The following is a 27,803-nucleotide window of genomic DNA, read 5'->3' as shown; positions in this document are numbered from 1 at the left end:
TCTCACAAAGCTCAGTACATTGTGGTCTCAGTATTATCCTAAGTATTTCCTAATTCCTTGTATGGTGCCCTCATTGATCAGTGACTTATTCTGAAGTGTGTTTTAAAATTTCCAAATATATAGATTTTTTTCCTTCAAGTTTTTATTTTTTTATGGTCCTTTAATTATGTTGCAGATACACCCATCTGTATGATAGTGCTCCTTTGGTATTTACATTTGTAAATATTCCATGTGCTTGAGAAAAACAAATATTCCTCAAATGTTGGGTAAAGATTTATAAATATATCTATTAAATAAAAAAGAAAGAGAAAATCTGATTATATCTGTAATAATCAAAGGGGCTGAACTAGTAGCCAACTCAAAAGGATGGTACTAGAAGTGAGAAGCAGAAACACCAAAGGAATTATGTTCTTTGTTTGGCATTAAGGAGACTTGACAAGTCCTTTGGGTTTTGTTTTTTGTCTTTAACAGAAACAAAGCTTTTCATAAGCAGTCCTTAAGAAACTGGGAGAAGAAAACTACAACATGCTTTTTGGTAGAAATGATTTGACATAAAAATTTATTTATTGGATCATATTTTAAAAAGCAGGGCAGAATCACATTCATTTTCTTCAAAATACCACTGTAAACAGACTGATTTTCTGAGCCCCTACTTTGCTTTGGAAACTTCCAAAGGGCTGATCACTAGCAGCTCTAGCAAAGCTTTTCCTTCCCTTCCAGGCTCTCCTCCTCTGAGGGGTGCTGGGGACAACTGATGCTAAGGACACAGCAAACGGCTGAGCTTGCCAAATCCTTTCTACTTCCTTCCATAGGCAGTAGGGTGACTTGGCTCATTCCTTAATCTGAAGTCATTGATTAAGGAGACAGGTTTCAAACACAGAGAATGGAATGAAGTTTCTGGGGTAGATAATTTCCCAGATTAGGAACAGAAGGATGAATTCAGAGCTTAACCAGTTAGTGCCTCCTGCTGATCAGGGAGAGGTATGCTAGCAATGGATCTCAGATTCTCTGATCCACTGAGACATCAGTATAATGCACTCAGTTCCTTTGATTAAAATGTGTTGGAAAAGCCATCTCTGAGTAGAGAAGTAGTTTATTACAATGCTGGTGCTATAAGAGGAAAACCAAAGCAGCAAAGAGGAGGCAGTTCTGCCTGAACTCCCAACGATCAATGCACTCCTGTCATCTTTATAGTCCAGCCAAACTCAATTGGCAGAGTGAAGAGTGGCAGCTGAGGCAGGTAAATGAGCAGACCTTCTTCCGGATCTGTGGACCACTTCAGATCTTTCTGGATCCCCAGCATCGTTATCTGCAGAAAGCAAAAGGGAACGGAGAAGACATCAGCGCACTGAGTACAGAATATGGCTGGAACATGATGGGAGGCGGTCACACTGGGGCAGGGCAGATGATCTAGAAGGGTGCAATACAGGGGAGACCTGGGGCAGGAAGGAAGAAGTAAAAAAGACCTCCAGTTCCTTTAGGAAAGGTGCCTCTCGGAACAGACTGGCTGAGGCTCCTCACCTGTGTAGTCGAGGTAGTTACAGGGGATGCAAGGTTTAAGACTCCGTTTTCTGGCCAGTGCAGGAAAATGGCATAAACCGCTGATTCTCTTGAGGTATACCTGGGAAAAAAGAAACATCAATGTCAGAAATACCTGCCTTGAGAGCCTGACACAAAGCCTCATATAGTCCCCCTTCAATTGGCTACCGACCCCAACGCCTTGAGTCTGTCAGAGCCCTAGGAAGTGCGCTAACTCACTACCTATGGAGCTCTGGGGGAAGAAGGCAGCCCGGTAAGACTCTTTCTGGGGACTGCTTAAGTTTTCTTTAAACATCTTTAACGCTTACGCTAGTTATCGCACACTGAAGCCATGGGCCTTTTAATTCAAATCTTTTTTTCAACTCCAAATCCATAGGAAAATGGCAGAGGCTCCAATAAAATGTGCAGTGAAGAGGGATTTGTTCCGGGAGTTCGCCGTGCACAGATAAGAGGGTGAAAATCCCTAAACAGGAGTTCAGCCCAAATGTTAAGATGAATGTGTTTCCCCGGATGCAAAGAGCTTCGTCCGCTGGTATCACAGGCGCAGAGGCCTTTCACCGAGCACTTTGCACACGCCTGGTGCTCTGCTCGGCGCTTCCCGTAAATTATACTTCATAACCACCACAGGAAGCTAAGTATCATCACCCTATTTCAGACTGTAACACACAGGCCCAAGGTCAAATAACTAGGTCCACAAAGCCAAGTTTGAATCAGGACTTCTCCATGAGTTGGGTCTGTGATCCCAGGCGAGGAAGAGTGCTGCTCTGGGTCCCCCTTCTCACTTGGAACATGGGGATAATTAACAGTATCCATTCGTGCGACTGTTGAGGGGATTCAGTGCGTGGAAAGAATCTGGACTGGAGCCTTACACATTGGAGGTGCTGTGCAAGCGTCGGCTAGTACCATGTTGGGGAGGAGGGTAACAAGGTCAAGTATATTCACAGATACTTGGTAGCTCCTCCTGTCAGCAATTCACCAGACCTCTCACTAGTCAAAGATACCCTGGTGGCTTAAGGCATAAATTGGGGTACAAATTTACTAGCAAAAGCGCAGCTTTGGGGTTTCCTCCTGACAGCTTCTACCCTGGCTTGTAACACTGTGGACTGAGGCGGCGCCAGCCAGGGAGGGGCTGTCGTCCTGGTCCCGTACGCGGCAGGGGGCGAGCTCACCACACAGATGTCGTGTTCTTTTCCAGTTGTATCCTCCATGGTTTAGAGGAATAGATCGCCTCCCCATTGACGCTCAGCCACTTCCCCACAGCAAAAAGCCTTTCTTGGAAGATGGGAACAATCAGTCCATCTTTAGTTGCTCCAACGTTAAGAAGGTAGTTGCCTCCCAGGCTCACGGTCTGCACCAGTTCCTGGAGAGAGAACAATGGAATCCCAGCATCGGGTGCCAAGTCCAGCAGGACACTTAGAGCCCACAGGTATGAAGAGAAGAAAAAGAATCTGGGGCACATTCTCTCCTTTGGTGAACAGCCTTTATCCTTCTGAAAAGTCTGTTTTTTGTCATCATGAAAGCAGGACAGGCTTATATGAGAAAACTGAAAATCCTGCTACCAAGTGGAGAAATATATTAATTCGAATTCCACGGACTGATCACCGGCCTACACTTCCCCCAGTGCGGCACACAGTGGGATGGGCCAGGTGGCGGCTGCACAGAGTGTGATCAGGGAAGCTGAGAAGTAGGAGGAGAGAGTATGCGGATCAGAGGAGAGAGGTTGGGAGTGGGTGCCAGGGAGACTTGGGGAACACGGAAGAGAATGCAGAATTTGGAACACTGTATAAAATGGGCGACATAAATGTATATGCTGTCCCTTTGGGAAAACATGCTGTAAAGGGATATATTCTTCAAGGCTTCTGGAGTGGTGTGGTGTGCCTGGTGAGTACATGCATGTGTGTGTGCACGTGCGTGTGTTTGCTGTGACCTTGAATAGGTATGCTTCAAATGGACCCAGAAAAATTACATTCAGAAAATTTAAAAAAGAATGTATTGGAGTAACCCAAAGACACCATACCATCGACTTTTGATATTCCCTCTGGTCTTTTCTCTTTGCGATGGAAATACATTTTATACAGTTGTGATAATTTGTAACTTACTTTTTCACTCAAACCCTATGCATTGACCTATATTGCATTCATAAAAATTTTAATGGTTAAGAAAAATCTCCAGATCTACTTAAATATCCCTTTATGGCTGCAAGAAATTAAAACAACCCACATATCCAACTGCAAAAAATTCTGGGAAGAACATCTCTATATGTAAGACTTTCTTCTGTAATTATAATTATTTCCTTAGGACAGGTTTTTTTTTTTTTTTTTTTCCAATTTAAGATTTATTTATTTGAGGGGGTTGGATAGTGGGGGAGAGGGAGAGAGAGAGAGAATCCCAAGTAGATTCCACACTGAGCGCGGATTCTGATGTGGGGTTCAGTCTCACAATTCCAAGATCACGATCTGAGCCGAAACCAAGAGTTGGATGTTTAACCAACTAAGCCACCCAGATTCCCCAGGACAGGTGTCTATGGTTATGTTCAATGACCCCAGAGGGTTCTATCGACCTGCACTTCCATCCAGAGTGCTCCCAACACTCTTAGTTAGAAGGGTAATTTGAGACAGTAGTTAACAAGTAACTCACAGGTGCTCTTACCGAAATGATTTCACATTCACTTGCAATGTCCCCCATCACCATGTTCCGACGAAAGCCCCAGGAGAGCTTGTCTATGGAGGTACACATTTCCCACTTGTGATCTGGCAAGCTCTCTGGCTTGAATTTATCTTGACAGTTGTAGTATCCTCCATGGTGACAGGAAGAGTTCTGACCCCACCGGTCATTTACCACTACCTGTTCCTAAAAGAAGAGAGTACTGGGTCATCTAGGGGTAAAACCACTTAATTTCCTTACGTAATGCAGGTTGATAAGTTGTGTTTGGGAACATAAGGAATGGACTTGGTCTAGAACCATTCTCAATTGAGGGCTATTGTGCTCGAGAGACTTTTGTCAAAGTCTAGAGACACTTTGGTTGCCACGGTGGGAGTGCTACTGCCATCTAGTGGTAGAGGCGAGGCATGCTGTTAAACGTCTTAGGACAAACAAGACAGCCCCCTCACAGCAAAATATCCAGCCCTAAATGTCCATTGTGCTGAGGCTGAGAAACCCTGGTCAAGCCACATGTAATGTCAGAGCTGGAAGAGCCTCTTTGAAAGATCATCCGGTAAACTATTTCTTCTATTAAAGGAGAAATGGGGAGGACAAGACATGCCCAAGGTCATACCCCTGGGCAGTTTCAGGAAGCTGACAATGAATCAGGTATGTGAACCTGACTGCTTTCCGCTGCATGGCCCTGACTTTTTCCCAGGTAAAGAAAAGTCAGGAAACATTTTCTTTCCTTCAAATCTTGGCTGAACTACGAGAAATCATAATGCAGAATATCTTTTTTTTTTTTTTTTAAGATTTTTAAAAACTTGAGACAGAACACAAGCAGGGGGAGCAGTAGGCAGAGGGAGCAGCAGACACCCCGCTGAGCAGGGAGCCCCATGCGGGGCTTGATCCTGGGATCCTCGGATTGTGATCCAAGGCTAAGGCAGACACGTAGCCAACTGAGCCACCCAGGTGCCCCCCATAATATCTTAAGGTTAATGATGAACACTTCTATGATTCTTGTACTGGGGTATCCAAGGGGAATAAAACTGCTCTTGCCCTTAGAGATCCAGCAAAGACTGGCTGAGTAGACAGGTATGTGGACAATATGACATCACATCAGAGATATTTATCTAACTTAAATGGGGAACACTGATCCCGGTGGGTAGGATCCAGGTGTGATGTCACCTAATCTACCATGGATGTAAGAAAAATGAAATTCCCACTTAAGAGGGAATTAAGCTGCATAACCAGCACAGATAGATGAGGGCATAAATAGTTGCATCTTATTCCCATCATTTAATTGTATAGGTTTTGTATATTAATTTTTGGGGATGTTTTTCTCATTTATAATGTTTACATGCTTAATATTTATTTTACTTTCTCTAACTCTCTCAGACTTCTACGTACTGCTTCTATTCTATTACTTAAATTTAACAAGCTTTAAACCTCTGTTGTCGAAATCAAGAATTAAAGGAGAGAAAGAAAGCTTATACTAAGGAAGGCGGGGAAAAGAATTAAAGGAGAAACCTTTAACATCCATGAAATCCCCTGGTCCCTACCACCTCCATGTTGCCACTAGGATTTATTATTGTTGCTGTTATCACTGTTATTACTCTGGATCTTGGCTTCTTACTCTTTCTTTTCTCATAACAGGTTCATAAGAGAGAAGTCGTACAATCACGTGCCTTGACTGGGCTATCATTGTAGAGCCAAGAAAGAAACTCCGTAGAGTTCCAGTAAGTATCAGGACATTCCCACTCTCCATCAGACCAAATCAAGTCAGGTTGGTATCTGGAAGACACGCGATTAGGACAACGTCTGTTATCTGAATCTATTCACAGTAAAGTGTCATGGATCTATTTTGTAACAAATACTTTTAAGATTTTCTCTCATTGTGAAAGTGCCATATAATTACCATGGTCCAGACAATGCGGAAAAGTAAAGAGACAAAACAACAACCATAGCTCTGTTAATGTCGCTCACAGAACCGCTGTTTAGTACACAGTATTTTGGAACATTTCCTCCTAATCTTTTTTCAGTGTCTTCTGAAAAAAACAGGGTTGTAATCAGCACATAAGTAATTTGGTTCCCTTGCAGCAACTAATTTCAATGAAAAGAGTCCAGAACTCTTTTCTGTGCTCCAGAAGTACAGACATAAGGTTTCTGCATTTAAGATGCATTAACAAGTCAGGAAATGACAGAGGTTGGCGAGGATGTGGAGAAAGGGGAACCCTCCTACACTGTTGGTGGGAATGCAAGCTGGTGCAACCACTCTAGAAAACAGCATGGAGGTTCCTCAAAGAGTTAAAAATAGAGCTACCTTATGACCCAGCAATCGCACTACTGGGTCTTTAGCCTAAAGATATAAATGTAGGGATCCGAAGGGGCATGTGTACCCAAATGTTTATAGCAGCAATGTCCACAACAGCCAAAATATAGAAAATAAAGATGTGGCACACACATGTGCGCACAGACACACACACACACAGGATATCAAAACACACATACACACTCAGCTATCAAAAAGAATGAAATATGGGACGCCTGGGTGGCTCAGTTGGTTAAGCGGCTGCCTTCGGCTCAGGTCATGATCCCAGCGTCCTGGGATCGAGTCCCACATCGGGCTCCTTGCTCGGCAGGGAGCCTGCTTCTCCCTCTGCCTCTGCCTGCCATTCTGTCTGCCTGTGCTCACTCGCTCTCCCTCTCTCTCTCTCTGATAAATAAATAAAATCTTTAAAAAAAAAAAAAAAAGAATGAAATATTTCCATTTGCAAAAATGCGGATGGAACTAGAGTGTATTATGCTAAGTGAAATAAATCAGTCACAGAGAGACAAATACCAGATGATTTCACTCATATGCAGAATTTAAGAAACAAAACACTAAGAACATAGGGGAAGGGAAGCAAAAATAAAATGAGATCAAAACAGAGAGAGAGGCAAACTGTAAGAGACTCCTAACTCTAGGGAACAAACTGAGGGGGGCTAGAGGGGAGATGGGTGGGTGGATGGAGTCCCTGGCTGAGGGGCATGAAGGAGGGCACGTGATGGGATGAGCACTGGGTGTTCTATGCAACTGATGAGTCACTAAACTACCGTGAACCTAATAATACATTACTAAGTTCAATTTAAATTAAAAAAATTATCTGTCTTTCATTAAAAAAAACTTTATTTTTAAGAGCTTGAACTATTCCAGGAAATGCACTTGTTTTGGACAACTGCCCAAAGCTTCCACTACAAAGGATCTCTAGAGTCCCCCTGAGCCACACAGCCACAGCTTCCACATATTCCACTCTGACCTCTAAGTGGCGTGTGTGAGTGTGTGCGTGTGCACGCACGTGCATTCAGACACACCCATAAGGTAAGCATGATTATTCCCATTTAGAGCGCGAGAACTGGAGGCTCAACAGGGCAATCTGTTTTAGGTGACAAAACTTCCAAGTAACAGGAGCTGGAACTCAAATGCACATCTGCTGATGCCTGGTCCTAGGCTGTCCTCTGCAATCAGGATGGCACGCAGATTCTAAGGAAAAGAATGCCTGTCTAAGAGGCAAGTATAATGCAGACGGTCTGTGTTTTACTGTCAACGAGAAACTGTGCGAGGCCCTCTCTACTCAGCACCTCCCTAGTTTTCACAGCACCACTGCCGTGTATGTCATCCGCATTTCACAGATAAAGAAACTGTGATCTCGAAAGATTGGGGAGGGTATTCAAGGCCACACAGCCAGCAAGAAAAAGAAGTGGATTTCAGATCCAGTTCTGTCTGTCTCCAAGCCTCTGCTGGTCTCTTAGGACCTACTGTTTCCTTAGGGAAGTCATCTGGATGCAAGGAACTTTGTTTGGTTCTGGTCTAAAATGAGAGTCCAGGCAGAGGTGGCTGCCCCTAGAGCTTTAAAGATCCACCCTCCTGGGTGCGCCAGCACCCTTTGCAAGAAGGGCAAACCAGAAATAAAGCATGGTGAAGACTAGTGATGAGTCCCAATGTGAAAGTGATCATTTTAAGAAAAATAACGGTAACAGCATCCTTATTCTGTACCAGGCAAGATGACAAGTGTTTTTCACATGTCATTCTGAGCCCTGTATTGAAGGCATTTCCTTTAAGGCCGGTGAGTAACAAAAGCCAGGGTTCACATGCAAATCTGCCAGATCCCAAATCCAGTGTAAGGTCCTTGGGGGTCATGTTGCCTCTCTCCAAGGTCCTGACAAAGAAACCAGCATGCAAGGAGGGACTGAAGTCTTGACTTTAAAACTTAAAAACCCCCATCCTCGGTCTGTTTCAATCTATAAAAGCAATATGACCACATTATGGGAGTTTTGAATAGTAGGAAGAAAAAATATTTTCCGTCTTAATGCAAACCACTATTTTCATTTTGATGTCTTATAGATTTTTTTCCCCACAATCCTTCCTTTTCCCCTTCTCCCCTAACTTAACAGTATCCTATAGGAAGTTCTGATTTCATTAATAAAAGTCATAAGGACAAAAACTTTTTTTTTTTTTTTTTACCTGTTAACAAGGTCATATAGTTCTGGCATTGTTTTTGCACGGACAAAATACTGTGTTTTGAAGCCATTTTTCTTATCAAGTAGGTAGAGTGGGTGGAACCATTCTAAAAGTGAGTGGTAGAGTCCATAACGTATATTCCTTAAATAGAAAAACAGAACAGCAAATGTCCATCAAACAAAGAAAAAAATAATGTTGTTTAAGAAAAATCAGTGGCAGCATTTTTACATCTCAGTGAAACTTACCAGTAAGGGCATGCAGGGGCAAGGGGGACCGCAAACTATTTCCTTAAATTACCTCTTATCGTTAACTTAAACAAAGTTACTGGGTTTTTTAATCACACGCAGGACTACTTTTTATATTTAAGTACCTTAGCACCGAATGTCATTTTTTGGAAAAATTTTATTTATTTGAGAGAGAGAGAGCGGGAGAGAGCACAAGCAGTGGGGGAGGAAAAGTGGGAAAAGCAGACTCCCCACTGAGCAGAGAGCCTCATTCAGGACTCCATCCCAGGACCCTGAAATCATGACCTGAGCCAAAGGCAGACACTTAACTGACTGAGCCACCCAGGTGCCCCTCAAATGTCATTTAAACCATTTTTTATCTATGTCAGTTATCTCAATAATGACACATGGTCCTTTTAAAAAACTGTTTTCTCTGTCAACTGTAAGAATACATATTGTAGAGATACTAGGAAACTGAAAAAAGTATAAAGACTAAAACATCCCAAATCTTAATCACAACATTTTAGAAAATCACAACATTTTCTATGTAGCTGAAATTAATGAACGTGGGTTTATTGTTTCATTTATTTAAGATCTGCTAACAGTTCTTAACATTAAAATGTCAAGAATTCTCAACCAAAATGAAAAAGAGTCCAAGTGACCTATTTTCATACACAATGAACTTGTTTTGAGTTATGAATGGTGAGTGTCCCAGAAAGGCCTTACTGCAGTGGGAAGTAAGGATCACATTGCAACAGCACAGATAAGACAGAAAGAATCCGAGTTAGCTATTTCATCATATGACTCGGGGACTAAATAGATACAAAGAAGGTAAAAATCAAGGATGGTAAAGTCCAGTCTGATCGACATCTGACTTTTATAGCAGGACTGTTTTCTTTGCAGGACTTTGCGCACCGCACTGGGAAACTGAATACTGAGCAGGTCTCCAAAGACAGCAAACTCTTTCTTTATGGGCACATAGCATTTTAGGCTTTGCAGGCCTTGTAGTCTCTAGTCCAACTCTGAAACTGTAACTTGAAAGCACCCATAGACACGACACATAAATGAGTGGGCGTAACTGTGTTCCAATCAAATGTTACCTATACAAACAAGTAGCTGGCCTACTCCTTAAACAGTGCATCAAGTTTACCAAATCACAACAGAGCTGAGATGGGGTAAGGTACAAATACCACCTTTCCTCTCTGTAGACAATCATACCCAGAACTGTAGGGGCCAAAACCAGAATAACTGGGTTCAAATCCCGCCTCTGCCACTTCCAAGCTATTTGATCTTGGCAAGTTACTTCTTATTAAGTGGCATGTATTTGGGAACATTACTTAGAATCATCTAAGCGGCTCCTTACCTCACTTTCTGGCTCCTTTAACTGCTGCCCTTGTCAGCTCCCTCTTGACCTAGCAGTCACCCAAACTTTCTAGCTGCAGGTGGACAGCTAAGGGGGACACAAAGATGACAGAACCAGTCCTTCGTCAGACCCTGAAAAAGGCCTCGAATTGGAAGGCCTTCCAGAAAGAATCCTTCTTAGAATACAAACAAAGCACTGTGGGCTACGTTGGGTATCCCTCACCTAAACAGGACCATGAATTTCTCTGATGATGTCACCTTTGGTCACCTGTAAAGTGCCGAGCATCAAACACTGCTAATTCAAAGGCCAGAGCCTTTTAGGTTTACTCACTACACGCAAACTTAGAAAACACACAAGAGCAAAGAGGAATGAGAGGTGAAAAGAGAGACAGATTAACCATCTGTAGATACTTACCTCTTCCGGAGGGCTTTTCCCAACTCACCAACCAAATCACGATGGGGACCCACATCCTTAGAGTTCCAGTTCCAAGACACAGGGCTTGGCCAATTTGTGAAGCCTTCGTGGTGTTTTGTCGTCAGGACTACATACCTGTGGACAGCAAAGAAAGCAGGTGGTGGGCCACAAGCATGAGCTTACCCAGCATGCCCCACGCTTTTAAAAAAGGCTGCAAGAACTTGACCACAGGAAATGTACTTGCATGAGTGACTGTGCTGGTGATCCACAGGGAGATGCTGCGGGCACATCTCCCCGTGGATACTGCTCTAGGGATGGAAGCAAAGAATCTTTAGGAATTTTTAAGGAAGCCAGAATCCTTAGTCCCCAGCCAAGGAGGAGGCCCAGAGGGAAGGAAGGAGTAGATAAGAAAAAGAAGTGGCCCTTAGCTCTCTTGTTCTGGAAATATCAGATGACAGAAAAGCAAAAGAAAAGGTCACATGAACTGCCTCTCATTTACAGAGGTGACCAGGACCAAAAGAGCTGGGGAGAAAAGTGCAGCGTTGAAATAACACTCAACATTTCATTTGCTTGTACAGCAGAAAAACTGATGATACCTGCACATGATCATTTAATCACTGGCTGGTGTGGGGAGCTCCAAGACTTAGAGGGCCAGATAGTATTTCAGCCTTCGAGGGCTCCATTCCTCTCTGTGGCATATTCTTTTTCTTTTTTAACCTTTTTAAAATGTAAAGATCGTTTTCATCTCATGGAATTTATGGGAACGGGCAGAGGACCTCTCTCTCTCTCTGGCCATGGTTTGCAGACCCCTGGTATGGTGAAAGGAACCTTTGGCTTGGAGTCTTGAGATTTGGGTGTAGGACATTAGTTCCCTTCCTCCATCTGGGCTTGTCATCTGGGCCACAGAATAGGGGGTCAGTTCTCCAAGATTTCAATTTTTATTTGTAAACTAGGGATCTCTAAGGCTCCTATTAGACAGTGACCACCACATGTGTTTATTTGAGGCTTATATTTCCATATATTTATCGGCACACACTAAACGTCAGCTGTAAATTTTCTTCAGTACAAGGTCCAAGGGAAACGAAAACCCAGGAGGTGACCGAGGAGACAAGGTAAGGATGGAAGACTCTCTAAGCCAGGAGCTGGAAAACCTCCTTGCCTCCATTCTTACCCTCCTCCAACCCGCTTCCTTCCTGGCCGCCAAGCTATTTCTTCTAGAAGCTGAGGGCAACCATTCTTTGACTTCACGCCTGGCAACATACCACCCTCCAGGATTAGTCCTTCGGTATTGGCCCCAGCCTTCAACAGCCTCTCCCTTCCCCATTTCAGCACGCCACACTTTCACTTCTCTGAACCCTCCATACTCAAAGCTCTGACAGCTCTCAAAATAGCTCAAACGTCTCTTGAGCACTCTCTGTGTGCAAGGCACAGAGAAGGCAGGTGAGTGGGAATCGGTCCCGTTGTCCAAATACACTGCGCACCAAACTCTCTTTCCCTCCCTTTTCCGCTGGGAGATGTTAAAGCTGAAAGGAACTAACACAATCCCTTTCTATCATCATGGAAGGAGGCTGCAGGGAGGTGACAAAATGCCAGACCACAGGATGAAAATTCTGGAATCCTGATTGTCTTGATGACCTGGAAGGGACATTAGGTATCACCCAGCTCGATCGTCTCGATATACAGGCGTAGACACCGAGGGCTGTCCAGCCCACGGCCTTTCAGAAAACCTTTATTTTCTTCTAATCCTCAAGCAGACACGCCTCCTCCGCGTGACCCGGCGTGCCACATTCAATTCTGCATCCTTCAGGAGGCAAATCACTGGACCCAGGGGCTCAGGAAGTCAGACCGGCAGCTGAGCGACCCCGGGCGAGCCGGCGCGCCCCCGCGCCCCCCCGCATCCCCCCCCGCTCGGTTCCCACCTGCCTAACGTCAGCCCGAGCCGGGAACGGGGCTCCGCCGGGCTCCGCGGCGACACTCACTTGGCCCCGGACGCCTGGAAGAGGTCGGTCCAGGCTTCCGGGTGGAAGAAGCGCGCCGTGAACTGCGGCCCGAAGTCCGCGTAGCTGAAGCCGGGCGGGTAGTTGTCGCTCATGAACTGCTCGTACTGCGGCAGCCCCTCGCCCTTCCAGTGCCACCAGAACCACTCGCTGCCCCAGGCCGGTACCGAGAACACGCCCCAGTGCACGAACACCCCGAACTTGGCCTTGTCGAACCAGTCCGGCAGCGGCCGGGAGTCCAGACTCTGCCAGTCCGGGGTGTAGCGGCGCGGACGCTGGACCCCGCGCACGGACGCCGCTCGGAGCAGCAGCAGCACCAGCAGCACCAGCAGCGGCCCGGGACCCACCGGCCTCGACTTCATGTCGGAAGCCGGGTCGCTGCCTCCAAGCCTACGCGGCCGCCTCTTAACGCGCAGGTACGCGGCGCGCGGTTCCGCCCACTCTCACTAATGATTGGCTCGGAAGGGAAAAGGGGCGTGTCAACCCAGGCTGCTTGGCGACTGTCCTCCCCTCCGGATCGGCCGTTCCTGCAGCGTCCCCTGGCGCTCAAACGGAGAAAGACGCAAAGTGTCGTTGACCGCGCTCCGCGGGACGGACGAATGAATGCTGGGGAAGGGACATCAGAGCCGGGTTCAATCGTGAGAGTATGGGAGCCCCATACTCGTGCCGAGTATGGAGCCCCAGCTCGTGCCGAGCGCTGAGAGTAGTACATTTTGGCATTGGGAGCCATAGGGGACTTCTTGAACTGTAGTAAAGAAGAGCAAGCCGGGAGGCAGGAATACCAGATGGGAAGGCATTGTGATAGCCCTAGCAGAAATATGGGGTGGAGGTATAGGGAGAGGAAGTATTACCAGGGAAGAGGAAGGAGAAAGGTGGGCACTGAATAAGGAAGAGCCTCTGTGATCATTTTGTCTGTCTTGTATTTATTGAGCTTGCTTTGGGGATTCTGAGGCAATACAGAGAGCTTAATGTCTTATTGGGAAAATAAGACCCTTTGGCTGCCCCCAAAGGAAAGTTTTTCGAGTAAGCAGGGTGAGAAATTGAGAGCCGCAGGTCAAAGAAGTTCCCATGTCAACCTTCTCTGGTAGGGAGGTCACCGGTTGCTTTACAATTTGTATGCTGTGTGCTCAAACAGGTCATCAGGTGGGGAAGGTCTAATGACCCCACGTGGCACACAGTCAGTCCCCACCTATCAGTGAGAGAACTGCAGCATATCAGAGTTTGAAGGGACTTTGGAGATCGTGGATGCTATCCCTTTCCCTACTCTTCCCATTTTACAGAGGAGGAAACTGAGGCCCAGAGAGGGAACTGGAGTCGCCCAAGATCACACTGCTCATTTGAGCAGGGATGGGAGGAGAATCCAGGTATCCTGGTGGGGAATCTGTACCTCTGAACGAGCCGCTCCTCTCTCACACCCTGGGAGGAGCAGGGACCTGTGTTGACAGAACCAAGCACTTCCTCATTCCAGGAGCTGCAAGGAAACACAGTAGCTTTCGCTGATTGAACAGCTGTTTTATCTCTAGTGTTTTCTCTGCAAGATTATATTGAAATAGTGCCCAGAACAGTAATCACTGACACCTCAAAAAACCAAGACAAAACCCATTTTGTTTGCACACATCTTCTCGTGATCAGAGTGAGTAATGGTCTTTGGTGTTAGAGAACTCATCATGGGGAGGATAAAATGGGACACTATGGCCTTCGCAGCTCCTTATTCTCATAACCAACACGTAAATCTGCAGGGACAGGCAAGAGACATGACGACAGAGTGGACAAAGCTGGAAGTTGGGAAACCTGCATTTCTAGCACTGGATACCATCTTGTTGGGTCGTCTTGGGCAAGTCTTGTCCACTGAATGGGCCCGTTCCATCATCCAAACAATGCGGGCAGCTCTCTCTCTCACCCAGGGCCCTCCTTCTCTGCTTGCTCTCCTCCTCCATAAACTAGTTCTTTACTTAGGGCAGAAATGAAGCGTGGATGTGAAAAGAGAGAGGTAGAAAGTGATGAAGTGCATTTAATTCAATGATTTTTTAAACTCTAGTTTTATTCCTTAAACATTAAATATTTACTGATTTATTCTAGGAACTTAAGCATTTTCTTTGCTAAAGGGAGAAAAGACCCCGCCAACGAATAAAGAAAGGTATGTCCAAACTTTAAGGTGTCACAAGTTTACCTTAAAAACTCATGCCAAGTCTTTGCCTTACAAAAAGATAGGTATCTGGATTAAAATGAAATTTGATGTTCCAAAGTGCTTTTCAGGAGCAGTTTTGTTCCACAGATGTTGACCAGCGCTCTTAAGACTCTGTGCTTTTGGGCACCTGGGTGGCTTGGTTGGTTAAGTGTCTGCACTGGGCTCAGGTCATGATCCCTGGGTCCTGGGATGGAGTCCTGGGATCCAGTCCTGTAAGGGGCTCCATGCTTAGTGGGGAGTCTGCTTCTCCCTCTGCCTCTCCCCACTCCCCTGCCCACTTGTGCACAGGCTCTCTCTCTCTCTCTCTTGCTCTCAAAGAAAAAAAAAAATCTTAAAAAAAAGACTTTATGCTGTTATGAAGAATAGCGAAATTATGGAAAGAGCCCAAGTGTCCCATTGACTGATGAATGGTTAAAGATGTGGGGAGGTGGAAATAAATATATATATAAATATAATTTATATAAAAATTTATATATTTATATATATTTACTTATATTTATATTATATATGTGTGCATATATATGTATATACATATATATATTATGATTAGGGAACAAACAAGAAGAACATATGGGAAGAGGAAAAAAAGTGGGATGGAAGCAAACCATAAAAGATTCTTAACAAGAGAACAAACAGGGTTGATGGAGGGAAGGGGTTGGGTGAAGGGCTAAATGGGTGATAGATAAGTATTAAGGAGGGCACTCGTCATTTTGAACACTAGAATTAACTAGAATTTAAATAAAAATTTAGGGGAAAAAAAGGCTCTGTGCTGGATTGTCCAGAGAACTGGGGACCAAGACTCGAACATGGAGGTCATCTCATAGGGGAAGACTAGCCAGTGACTGCCACTTAATACAGTCCATGATATGGACTGTAATCGAGGGGTTTACTTTGTTCTTGGGGGACTGTATTGAGTTGAATAATGTCCCCCCAGATTTCAGGTACACTCGGAACCAGTGAATGTTTCCTTATTTGGAAATAGTCCTTGTAGATGTAATTTGTTCAATTAGGATGAGGTCATACAGGATTAGAATGTGTCTTAATCCAAAGATTGACATCCTTGAAAGAAGACACCAAGAGATAAGGTGAAGAGAGGAGGGTCACATGAAGGCAGAGATTGAAGTTATGTTGCTACAAGCCAAAGAACTTCAGGAGCTGCCAAAGGTTGGAAGAAGCAAGGAAAGATACTCCCTTAAACCTTTGCAGGGAACATGGCCCTGGTGATGCCTTGATTTTGGACTTCTAGCTTCCAGAAGCTTCCATGAAAGAGTAAGTTTCTGTTGTTTAAAGCCACTTGGTGGAAAATGTTTTTTTTTAAGATTTTTATTTTTAAGTACTCCCTCCACCCAACGTGGGCTCGAACTCACAACCATGAGATAAAAAATAACACATTCCACCAACTGAGGCAGCCAGGAACCCCAAGAAATTGATACAGGACATAAAATGAAGTATATTGAGAAATAACATTGAGTTAAGATTGCAGCAATCTGATGTTATAGAGATCGAATATTATTCCTAATCAAGCAGAAATTGACTAAACTAGGCCAAGAGGTTAGTGGTAAAGGGCGGCAGGCTTTGGAAACTCCAGCTTTGGGTATATATCAGCAGTGTGATCTCAGGCGAGTGATTTTTGCCTCTTGAATGTTTCCTTATCAAAAAAATATGAAGGTACCAAGACCCTCTTATTCAGGTTATTCTGAAGACTAAGTAAAATACTTCATTTGAAAGCACTTATCCCAGTGTGTGGCACATAGTAAAGATTCAATAAAGACCAGCTGGCAATTATGACCAGAGCACATAGTAGGTCTACCGTACCTAAAGTTGCCTCAATTAATCCCTATCACATGACCTTGATGATTTCCTTCATTGTACCACCAGTAATTATCTTCTTTAGTGGCTGTCTTCCCACCAAAATGTAGAATGTAAACCCCATTAGACAGGGGCAGAACCTATCTAATTTATGGCGCACAACCAGGACTTAGCACAAAGGTTGGCATGTATTTGTGAGATGGGTGCATGAGTGAATGGACAGTGGGCACCTTGTCTTGCAAACAGACAATGGAACTGAACTGAGGGGCAACTGGGAACTATTTGGGGTTTTATAAAATCTTAGTGAATGCCTTCCTTTTTCTTGGAGTTAGACTGAGCCATTGCCTGCTTCCAGTGGAAGGACTTCAGAGGGACCACAAAATTCTCTGAAAATTCTGTGTCAGCCAGTCCCAGCCTCCCTTGTATTTCCCAGGGACCTAGGAGGTCACAGTGGCTGTGAGTGGAGATTATCAGGGAGTCAAGTGGGGCCATTGCCCTAATTAACAAGATTCCTTGAACTAGAGGCTTGTCAATTACCTATAAAAGAGGTAGGATCAACACCCTTGGTCCTCATTGTATCAAATTTTTTGGTCCTCAGTAGGAAAGGGTGACCAGAGAGTGGGGTCTTTTATAGCCTTAGAACCAAGGAAGTCCCAACAATCAAGCAAGAACAGGGTTGGCCAGCCATCCCATTTGACATCTTGAGATCCTGGGAAAATAATCCATTCATCTTCTCAGATGTCCTCTGAGTCCCTCATTGCTGAGTCTGAAGGCTCCATCTGGCTCCCGCGCTCTCTGGAGGATGCAAGCTCTAAGCCCTCTTGTTAGGGGAGGTTCTCCTAACCTGAACGTGCACTGAGCCTCCTCAAGCCTTTTGCCCACTTTGCCACTCCTCACAGGGCTTAGGTATTCAACAGTCTGCATGCAAACAGGTATGGCCAGGTTACCTGCCAGAGTCAGTGCCATCAGTCATCAGCGAAAAGGGGTAAGTGTGCAAGCCTCTGGGGGCTGGATCAAGTAAGACAATAGAGTCAAGGCTGCTCCTCCAGGGAGTGAAATGACTCTGACTCAGCTTGTTTAAAACTGTGAAAACTCATCAGCATTCAGAGCAGTTTAGTCCTCTAGAATCAGACCACGGGGTGATTTTCACATCAGCCTCTGTCTCAGTGACTGAGGACCTTGGGACTTCTTTGTTTCCTTCAAGTCCGAGTCTCCTCAGATGTTTCCTCCAGTGGGCCAGCCAGTGGTGGGCAGAAGAGCGGATCTCCCCACTCCGCAGGGCATAGATGATGGGGTTGATCATGGAGTTGACAAGGCAGAGCAAGGAGAAGAAGGCAAAGACCTTCTTGACCTGGTCGCTTAGGGTGGTTGTCAGACTGTAGACCATGAGGGCCAGTACCGGGAGCCAGCATATGAAAAGCACGGCCAGCACCACCCCCAGGGTCTTGGCCAACCTCACATCAAGCCTCATTCGCACCATTCCTGGCATCTGCCTGTCCTGGTGTTCAGCCAAGCTGGCTACATGCTGATGGGCTTTCCAGAGGACATGCCCATATGTGTAGATGATGCCAGAGAAGAGGAAAGCAATGAACAGGAGCCAGCCCAGCAGATAGTCATTGGGGATCAGGGGGAATAGCTCAGAGCAGGGACTGGGGCAGCAAGTCCATCCCATAAGGGGCAGGTAGGAGACCAATGCTGAGAGGACCCACATGATGCCCAAGGTTGCCAGTGCCCTCCCACGGGTGAGTAGGATTTTGTATGTAGGTGGATGGCACAGACAGAGGTAGCGGTCAATGGCAGTCAGTAGTAGACTGCCTACAGAGGCTGTGAAGTTCATAGTCACGCTGCCAATCTTCAGTAGGAAGACAGCCTTGGAATCCATGTCATGGAAGACATGGAATTCCACAAAGTTGCAAGCAAAGATCACACTGGCAAGGAAGTCAGCCACAGCCAAGCTGCTGATGAACAGGTATGAGGGCTTCCTGCGGAGCCGGTGGGAGGACAGGATCAGGCAGAGCACAGCCAGGTTCTCCAGGGCACTTAGCAGGGCAAGAGAGGTGCACAGCACGGCAACAGCTATCCTTTGGGAACTGTTCAGGACCATGTACTCTTTCATGGGGTCTAAATCCAAGCCATCCTTACAGCCATTGGCTGCCTCCATCACCCAGCGTCTCTCCATGAGGTGGGTCCCTTGGCTCCTGCTGGGCTTGTCAAGAAGCCTTTGCTGTAGTACAATGAGAAGAAGAAAGGAGTCTTTTTCAATCAGGCAATAATGACTTCACACAGTCAATATAGCTCTAGACCAACCCTTTACCTGTGTTGAGGAATCACATCTTGAAATAGCAATTTACATTTTGTTCCTTTATATTTTGCCCTCTTTCCATTCTACTGGGTCACTAGATCTGTACCGGTTGCCTTAGGAAAGGTATGTGGGAATTCAAGATGCAGAAGTGGCCTGTGAGGTTTTCAGTCTTTTGTTTCCAAAAAGACCAATCCTGAGACTTCCCTTTAAAAGAGAAATCTTCAAGGGCCAATAACTAAGAGATCAAAACCAAGAAAAAATGGAATCCAGAATACTAAGATGGAGGGGATTTTTCCATTGGTTTTCTGTTCTGTTTTTGTTTGCTTGTTTGTTTGTTTGTTTGTTTGTCTGTTTTGGTAAGTAAGATGCTGAGGTTTTAACAACAAAGACAAAACTTTGTCGTCACATCAGCAGCGTTGCCAGATAAAATATAAGAAACCAGATAAACCTGAATGTCAGATAATTAATCTCTTTTTTTTATAAGTATGTTTTAAATATTGAGAAACACCAAACCAGAGCACCCAAATATCACATGGGACATCAATTAGATACTATTAGAAAGCAAACTTGAAATTTCTCCAGAGGAATATACCTTCTAGCCAGGGTACATGAGTTTCCCACATGAAGGGACCCATGGGATTTGAACTCCCAACGTAAACTAACAAAATATGTAAGGACATGTGAATAAGAGTTCTCAGGAATGTCAGTAGAATGAGACTTTCAAGGACTTCAGTCATTCTTGGGAATACGATTAATGTAATTAAACCGTAAGGAATCAAAACCATGAGTACAGAATGGAAGACTGCCTAGGCAGATTGAAAAAGAATCAAGTAGAATATCTGGAATTCTGGAAGTGAAAAACAAAGTCTTTGAAATAAGAACCCTTAAAGGTAGGTGAAAGAACAGAACAGATTAGTTGGAAAGCATTGATCCCGAAGGTAGATCTGGACATTTCTGAAAATGCAACACAAAGAGACAAAGAGATGGGGTAGATGAAAGAGAGGCTAAGGACTGAATGAAAAGTCCTAGAATATATCTAACTGGAGTTTCAGAAGGGAAGAATAGAAGTGGGGGTGGGCATTGCGGAGGTCATAGAAGGGGCTGCGGAGAGTGGAGAATTGTCCAGAATTCTCCTTATCCTCCTCAGATGCAGAAATCACAGTGCACTACAAGCAGAATTTATTAATTTATTTACTTATATGTTTATATATTTATGACTTTCATTTATTTATTTGAGAGACAGCGAGAGAGAAAGCATGAGAGAGTACAAGCAGGGAGAGGGAGAAGCAGGCTGCGTATGCAGCAGGGAGCCTGATGTTGGGCTCCATCCCAGGACCAGGGACCATGACCTGAGCTGAAGGTAGCCCCTTAACTGGCTGAGCCACCCAGGTGCTCCTATTATTTATTTTTTTAAAAAGGTTTTATTTACTTGAGAGAGAGAGAGAGAACATAAGCTGGGGAGAAGGGCAGAGAGAGAGAGAGAGGAAGAAGCAGGCTCCCTGCTAAGCAGGGAGCTTGTCCCACGGCTTGATCCCATGACAAGATGGGATCAAGATTTTATTCAGATCATGACCCGAGTAAAAGGCAGATGCTAACCAACTGAGCCACCAAGGCGCCCCTACAAGCAGGGTTTTAAAAACAAATTAATTCCAGATTCACATATATCATCATAAAACTTCAGAACACGAAAGACAAAGAGAAAAAATTAAAAGCAATCAGAAAGGACACAATAGTAGCAAATGAATCATAATGAAACTTAAATGCAGATTTTCCAATAACAACAAAAGCCAGAAGAAAGGAGGGGGGGGCGCTAAACTCTAACTTAAACTAAAGAAATAAAGTCAAGTTGTCCATGAACAGACACTTCCTGAAGAAACATCTAAAAGGTATGCCATCAGCAGAAGGAAATTCTTCACAGAGGGAAGAACAGAGAGGCAAGAAGGAATTGTGAACAGATACGTTTCTAAATGTATGAGCAAATGAAAACAAATGTCTGTATAAAGCAATAAGAATAGGGGCGCCTGGGTGGCTCAGTGGGTTAAAGCCTCTGCCTTCGGCTCAGGTCATGATTTCAGGGTCCTGGGATGGAACCCTGCATGGGACCGACTCTGCTCAGCAGGGAGCCTGCTTCCCCCCCCCCCCCCCGCCTACTTGTGATCTCTGTCAAATAAATAAAATTTTAAGAAAAGCAATAATAATAATGCTAATGATTGATTTGGAGGGCATAAAAACAAAATGGAAGTAAAATTGTGAATCACAGTAATATAAGCCAAGAAAAAGATGGAGTTGAAGCTTTATTTAGACTATTTAGGCTTTTAAAAATCAAGCATTGAATTCCTGAGTATAAAATCAGCCAGCCACTCCTCACAACCCCGGTACAGCAGCTCTTTCTGCCAATGGGTCCTGTCCCTGTGCTTTAATAAACCACCATTTTCCACCAAAAAGAAAAAATCAAGCATCATCTCTTACCTGCTGGTTGACTTTGATAGTTTACTAACTGGGCTCCATGCTTTTAACCAGACCCATCTTTAATCTAATTTCGACACAGCAGCAGGAGTGATCCCTTTAAAATACTTCAGATCGGGCGCCTGGGTGGCTCAGTGGGTTAAGCCGCTGCCTCCGGCTCAGGTCATGATCTCAGGGTCCTGGGATCGAGGCCCGCATCGGGCTCTCTGCTCAGCAGGGAGCCTGCTTCCTCCTCTCTCTCTGCCTGCCTCTTTGCCTGCTTGTGATCTCTCTCTGTCAAATAAATAAATAAAATCTTTAAAAAAAAAAAAAATAAAATAAAATAAAATACTTCAGATCATGCAACTTCTCTGTTCGAAACCTTGCACAGGGACCATTCCATTCAGTGCAAAAGCCAAACAAGGTGCTTACAGTGGCCTAGAAGGCTTTAAGTGTTCTGGCCCCATTACCTCTCTGATCTCCCTCATGTCATGCTTTGCTTGGTCAACCAGCTTTAGCCACACTGGCTGCCTGATGGGTCCAACCCCCTGTCACAGGGCCTTTGCACTGGCTGTTCCCTCTGCCTGAGCCCTCTTTCTCTAGATATATGCTTGACTCAGGCTCTCACTTTTTTCAAGTCTTGGCTCAAGTTTTACCTTTTCAATGACAGCTTTCCTACCACTCTAATACAGTAACTCACCCCATCCTTCTGCTCTTCTGGTCTCTCTAACTCTGCTCTGTCCCCACCCCCCATATCACTTATCATCTTTTTTTTTTTAATTTAAATTTTAATTTTCTTAAAGATTTTATTTATTCATTCAATAGAGATTACAAGTAGACAGAGAGGCAGGCAGAGAGAGAGGAGGAAGCAGGCTCCCCGAGGAGCAGAGAACCCAATGCGGGGCTCAATCCCAGGACCCTGGGATCATGACCTGAGCTGAAGGCAGAGGCTTTAACCCACTGAGCCACCCAGGCGCCCCCACTTACCATCTTCTAACATATACCCTACATTACTTACCTATTTATTTTGTTTTATTGTTCATTGTCTGTTTGTTCCACTAGAATTTAAATTCTGTGAGGTCAAGGAACTATTTTGTCCACTGATACAAGGTCTTTGAGTAGTATCTGATACATAATAGGTACTCAATAAATACTTGTAGGCTTGAGATGAAATGAGATTGAATAGCAACTGATTCTAGCATTCTTTTCTCAGAAGCTGATCAATTAAGCAGACAACATACTAATTAATAGAATGTATAAGATTTGAATATGCAATTAACAACCTGGATTAAATAGTCCTATATGGAACTCAACACCCAATAACTGGAGAATACACATTGATTTCAAGTAAAGGTGGACATTTATCAAAACTGACTGAGTCTTGGGTGAAAAGTAGATTTCAACAAATTTAAAATAATCTGTAACATATAAATCATGTACTCTAACCACAGTGCAATTTGTTAAAAAAAATCAAGAACTTAGGGGCACCTGGGTGGCTCAGTGGGTTAAACCTCTGCCTTCGGCTCAAGTCATGGTCTCAGGGTCCTGGGATGGAGCCCCGCATCGGGCTCGCTGCTCAGCAGGGAGTCTGCTTCTCCCTCTCCCTCTGCCTGCCTCTCTGCCTACTTGTGATCTCTCTCTCTCTCTCTCTGTCAAAAAACAAAATCCTTTTTAAAAAAATCAAGAACTTAAACATATAACTAACAAACTTCATAAGTACGAAGCATTAAAAATAGACTCCTGAGTAATTCTTGAGTCAAAGAATCCGAAAGGGAATTAGGAAATACTTAGAATTGTAACATTAAAACCTGTGGGCTTTATCTGCGCAGCACCAAAAAGGAAATGTATAGCCCTTTGTGCTCATATTAGAGAAGAAAAAAGACAAATGTCCTAAACATCACAAAATTAGAAAAAGAACAACAGTGTAAATACAAAGAAGGCAGAAGACAGAAATCATAAGACCAGAAATTAATGACATAGGAAAGCAAAGGAGACTAGAAAAAACTGGAAAGACTGAAGCCAGTTTTTTTAAAAGATAATAAAACAGGCAAACCTCACATTAGATTTCTGAAGAAAAAAAGAGAACCCAGATAGAAGAATAAAGACGTGAACAAGAAATGGTCGATGATCCTTTGAAAAGATATCTACCCTCAGTAGCAACCACAGAAATGCAAGTTTCCCTCATACCAGACTGGTAAAATATTCAACCTTTCTATGACAGAGTGTTGGAGAAGGCGCGGACCAACGAGGACTTCCAGCGCCTCCAGGGGAGGGAGGCAAGTTGGCACAACCACTTTGGAGAGCAACTCTGCGAAATCTGGTCTGGTCCATGTGACCGGGCGCTTGGATGCATCAGCTCCTGGGAATGTGCTCCTGAGGGACCCTGACACGTGTGACCGATGACACAGGACTGTAAGAGTATGCATTTCCTTCTCTTGTTCCTTATTTATTTATTTAATAATGTGGCAACTAGGAAATTGTAAACGACAGGTATTTCCTTCATGTCTTTAGGGGAATAGCGCTAGCCCAAGCCAAGGTGGTGTACTGCTCCTGGAGAGCCAGGGCAGGGCACCCTGCTCAGCAGCCATTGCTGGAAGCCCCTCCTGGCTCCCCTACTCCCCCAGATCCTCTGCCATTTCCCAGATTGTTCTACATTCTTGCACCTTTGCCCACACCTTCCCACTAAGGTTCCTTTCTCTTTCTTTACCCTACTTCAGAACTCATCTTTCAACCCGTAAAGATTTCCCTGATGCCCTGTCACACAGGAAGCTCGCAGCCCTACTCTGCTTTAGTTTGTAACCAGTTCCGCACTAGGCTTTTCTCCAACCAGATTAATAACAGAACTAACCAACGTTTATATGGAATTTAAATTCTACAGAATAATTTCCACAGCCACAATCTAATATAATCCATATAACTTTATAATATAAAACTTATGGGTATTGGAGTCCCTGGCTGGTTCAGTCAGTATAGCCTGTGACTCGATCTCAGGGTTGGAAGTTCGAGCCCCACAGGGGACATGGAGCTCAAAAATAAAGGGTGCCTGCGTGGTTCAGTCGGTTAAGAAGCAGATTCTTGACTTCAGCTCAGGTCATGATCTTAGGGTCCTAGGATCTAGCTCCAGGTCGGGCTTCTTACTCAGCACAGTCTGCTTGAGATTCTCTTGCTCCTTCTCTCTCTGCCTCTCCCCGCCCTGAGTCATGTTCTCTCTCTCCAAATAAATAAAATAAAATAAAAATTATGGGTATTGTTATTTCACAGAGACATTAAACCACTTGGCAGAGGCCCCACAGCTTGTCAAGGTCAGAGACTGGGTCTTCATTATTTCTGGGTCTTCAGTGCATTGTACATGCCTACACACAGTAGGTGCTCAAAAACTCCCTATGGAATGAACCCATTTGGATGGAAAGGGGCTGCCTCAAATGGAGTGGGCCCCAAGTAGGAGTGTAAGGAGAGCAGCACATCCTGTAGCTTGAAATTCCAGCCTGGCTGCATTGTTCAAGATACCAAATGCCTCGAGTTTCCCATTTCTCATCTGTAAGATGGGTTTTGTGAGGGTTTAAGTAAGTTAATACGATACCTGTGCTTATTATTATTATTCTGAGCATCTTCAAATGAGGATAATTCACCTACTGTGTGTGGTTGTTAAGAATAATATGCCTGACACATCTGAAGAGCTCGATAAATGGCAGCCCTTATTATAATCCCGTATTTTAAAATTTTAAAAAAAGGGGCACCTGGGTGGCTCAATGGGTTAAAGCCTCTGCCTTCAGCTCAGGTCATGATCCCAGGGTCTGGAGATCGAGCCCTCCAGACCTCTGCTTCCCACTCCCCCACCCCGCTGCCTACTTGTGATCTCTGTCTTTCAAATAAATAAATAAAATCTTAAAAAAAAGATTGTATTGATTTATTTGGCCGAGAGATCGAGAGAGTGAGCATACAAGCAGGGGGAACAGTAGAGGGAGAAGGAGAAGCAGGCTTCCCCCTGAGCAGGGAGCCCAATGTTGGGCTTGATCCCAGGTCCCTGGGATCATGACCCGAACTGAAGGCAAATACTTAACTGACTGAGCCACCCAGGTGCCCCTGTTTTTAAAATTTTAAGAGAGCAGAACAATTTTTACAATTGATGGAACCCCTGTTCCTAAGTCAGGTAAAATCTGTGTTCATATCACCTTTGCCCTCTCTTCAAGGCAGTCTGAAGAGGAGATCAAAAACCTCTCATCTAATTCAGCTCCATCATTTCAGCATTGAGAAAACAGTCCAGGGGTAGGGATGTAATGTCCTGAGCTCACCCAACCAAAGGGCAGCGGAGCTGGAACTAGATTTCATATCCCAAATCACAAGACGAGACCCTTGGTATGGAGGCGCAGAGATGACCCTGTGCACAGAAGCTGTGAAGGGGCATTTGCCTGGGACAGAGAGCAGGTGCTCAGTGTTGCCAGAACTACACCAGAGCTGAGACAGGAAACGGTGCCAGCTTCGTTCTCGGCACTGGTCACGAATGAGTGACAGTGCAAGGCTTTCTCAGTTCCCATGTCCCCACCCTGCCACTTTGGGAAGCTTCCTCCCTGCACCCTACTGCCCCAGCCAAACTCCCCCGTCCCCGTATTTCCCTTAGGAAACAGTCCCCTCTCATCAGAGAATGGCTTACCCCACGCAGAGTCCAGCCTAGAAGAGCGAGGCCGGTGTGGTGGCTGCCGGCATGCTGAGCTTCACCCAGGTCTGGTCTGGCCACTGGCCTGTGGTATCGTTCAAATTAGATAAGGGCAGGAAACGCAGGCCTTTGGATGGGGGGCCTAACGAGACAACATCCGACTGCAACAGGATGCGGAGAGCAACAGGAAACCCAGCTCCCTGCCTGGTTCCCCTGTGGGCAGATAGAAAAACCTTCTGGAATCAGAGTGTCCGACTCCTAGACGGGCCCCCTTCCCAGGGCAAGGACGGGCGTCTGAGTGCCCAGCACGGAGGGAGACTCTGCAGGGCCACTAGTTCCACCCTCTGCCATGGCTGGTCATGTGACTCTGGGCAAGTCCCTTCAACTTTCTAAGCCCCTTTTCTCACATATGAAATGACAAGGACAATACCTGTCCCAGTCTCTTTGGAAAAAGCTATTGGCGATGGCTTCTACCGAGGCTTTTTCACTGGGTCCACTGTGATGGGGTCTCCATCCTTTCCAAGCATGTGTAAGACTTTACACCTGTGCATTTGTCAGGGGAAAGCGTTCATGTTTTTTACCCCATGTCCGGGGAGTTCCAAATAGTAAGAAGGACGGAGGCAGACAAAACCATTTCGTGACTGACTCTGTACAAAAGGACGATTGAAAGAGAACCGATCCACCAACCAAGTGCCACCCCACCTTAGAACAAGCCAAAGCCTCAGAACTACCTGACACGCTTTGGTCAGATAGCATGTTGGTGCTCGGCGGCTAAGCCGCAGCCTGCAGCCTGCTTAGGCTGAGTGGGTGGGAAGAGAACCTTCAGGTGAGGGGGTGGTGGTGGGAAGGTGCAGGGAGTTGCCCCTGGGGGGTTTTTCCACCTGAACTGAAAGTACGAAGTGAAAATGAATGCCATAGTAACAACTGCCCCCGCTTTCCTAGTGTTTAAAGCCAGGGACAACCTGTGAGGTGAAAAGAACGTGACTCTCTGACTGTGGTCACTACACCTACAGTGAAAAGCTGAGATTAGAGGCCAAGAGCCAGCATTTTTCTCTCTGACTGGGAGTGGGGGGTGGGGTGGGTGGGTGCCGTCCTGGGGTCCAGTTCCTGTTCTGCTACTGAGCGTTTTTGGATAGCTCCCTTCTCCTTTTTGGGTCTTTCTTTTTTCATCTTTCTTTCTTTCTTTTTTTCTTTCTTTCTTCCTTTCTTCCTTTCTTCTTTCTTTCTCTCACTCTTTTTTTTTTTTTTTAAGATTTTATTTATTTATTTGACAGAGAGAGAGATCACAAGTAGGCAGTAGGCAGAGAGGCAGGCAGAGAGAGAAAGGAGGAAGCAGGCTCCCCGCTGAGCAGAGAGCCCGATGCCGGGGCTCGATCCAAGGCCCCTGGGATCATGACCTGAGCCGAAGGCAGAGGCTTAAGCCACTGAGCCGCCCAGGCGCCACTCTTTCATTCTTTTTAAAAAAACATTTTATTTATTTATTTGGCACAGAGAGAGATCACAAGCAAGGGAAGATCACAGCTGTAGGAAGGGACTCATGGGGGCTTCCTTCCACATTCCTTCTCCCAGTTCCCCTTGGTGTTTGACAGCACTTGGCTGCAGGTTGTAAGGAAGTTCTCTGGAGTTTCGGGCTGTAGGCTATTGTCCTTTGCCCAAATTTTATCTATTTTTTTCAGGTCCTAAATCAAGGCCACCTTCTCCAGGAAGCCTTCTCTGATTTCTCTCAG

At 45.0% G+C, this 27,803-nt stretch overlaps 2 protein-coding genes across 6 annotated transcripts in view; both read right to left on the bottom strand.

Moving 5' to 3' along the window:
- Window positions 1-1,075: 1,075 nt before the first annotated feature.
- Window positions 1,076-13,119, bottom strand: FUCA1 (alpha-L-fucosidase 1). The gene is made up of 8 exons (XM_032301592.1): window positions 12,661-13,119; window positions 10,682-10,816; window positions 8,684-8,821; window positions 5,868-5,973; window positions 4,189-4,389; window positions 2,709-2,899; window positions 1,522-1,621; window positions 1,076-1,309 (listed from the first exon to the last, which is right to left on the bottom strand). Exons 1-8 carry the CDS (start codon window positions 13,038-13,040, stop codon window positions 1,169-1,171), a joined length of 1,392 nt encoding a protein of 463 aa, XP_032157483.1. The 5' UTR covers window positions 13,041-13,119; the 3' UTR covers window positions 1,076-1,168.
- A 3,367-nt stretch (window positions 13,120-16,486) lies between these two features.
- CNR2 (cannabinoid receptor 2) overlaps window positions 16,487-27,803 on the bottom strand; it is a 28,827-nt gene continuing 17,510 nt past the window's right edge. Inside the window, exons 3-5 of one of the 5 annotated variants that reach the window (XM_032301594.1) lie at window positions 26,507-26,619; window positions 26,074-26,289; window positions 16,487-18,899 (exon numbers count right to left, since the gene is read on the bottom strand). In XM_032301594.1, coding sequence (XP_032157485.1) covers window positions 17,772-18,854 — 1,083 coding nt within the window. In that variant the 5' untranslated portion in view covers window positions 18,855-18,899; window positions 26,074-26,289; window positions 26,507-26,619 and the 3' untranslated portion in view covers window positions 16,487-17,771. The remainder of the gene's footprint in view (window positions 18,900-26,073; window positions 26,290-26,506; window positions 26,620-27,803) is intronic. The other 4 variants (XM_032301596.1, XM_032301593.1, XM_032301595.1 and 1 more) reach the window with 4 other exon arrangements.

This window comes from Mustela erminea, chromosome 10 (genome assembly GCF_009829155.1).
Source record: "Mustela erminea isolate mMusErm1 chromosome 10, mMusErm1.Pri, whole genome shotgun sequence".
In the NCBI taxonomy this organism is placed as follows: domain Eukaryota; kingdom Metazoa; phylum Chordata; class Mammalia; order Carnivora; family Mustelidae; genus Mustela; species Mustela erminea.
The sequence above is the reverse complement of the archived record's forward strand: the minus strand, read 5'-3'. Positions and strand labels throughout refer to the sequence as shown.

What these genes read in the sequence shown, in the direction of transcription:
- FUCA1 (XM_032301592.1), bottom strand. Translation starts at nt 13,040, where the DNA reads ATGAAGTCGAGGCCGGTGGGTCCCGGGCCGCTGCTGGTGCTGCTGGTG. An exon ending in TTCCAGGCGTCCGGGGCCAA is followed by an intron (nt 10,817 to 12,660) that starts GTGAGTGTCGCC and finishes TGCTGTCCACAG; the next exon opens with GTATGTAGTCCTGACGACAA. An exon ending in AAGAACACGACATCTGTGTG is followed by an intron (nt 1,622 to 2,708) that starts GTGAGCTCGCCC and finishes CTTTTTTCCCAG; the next exon opens with GTATACCTCAAGAGAATCAG.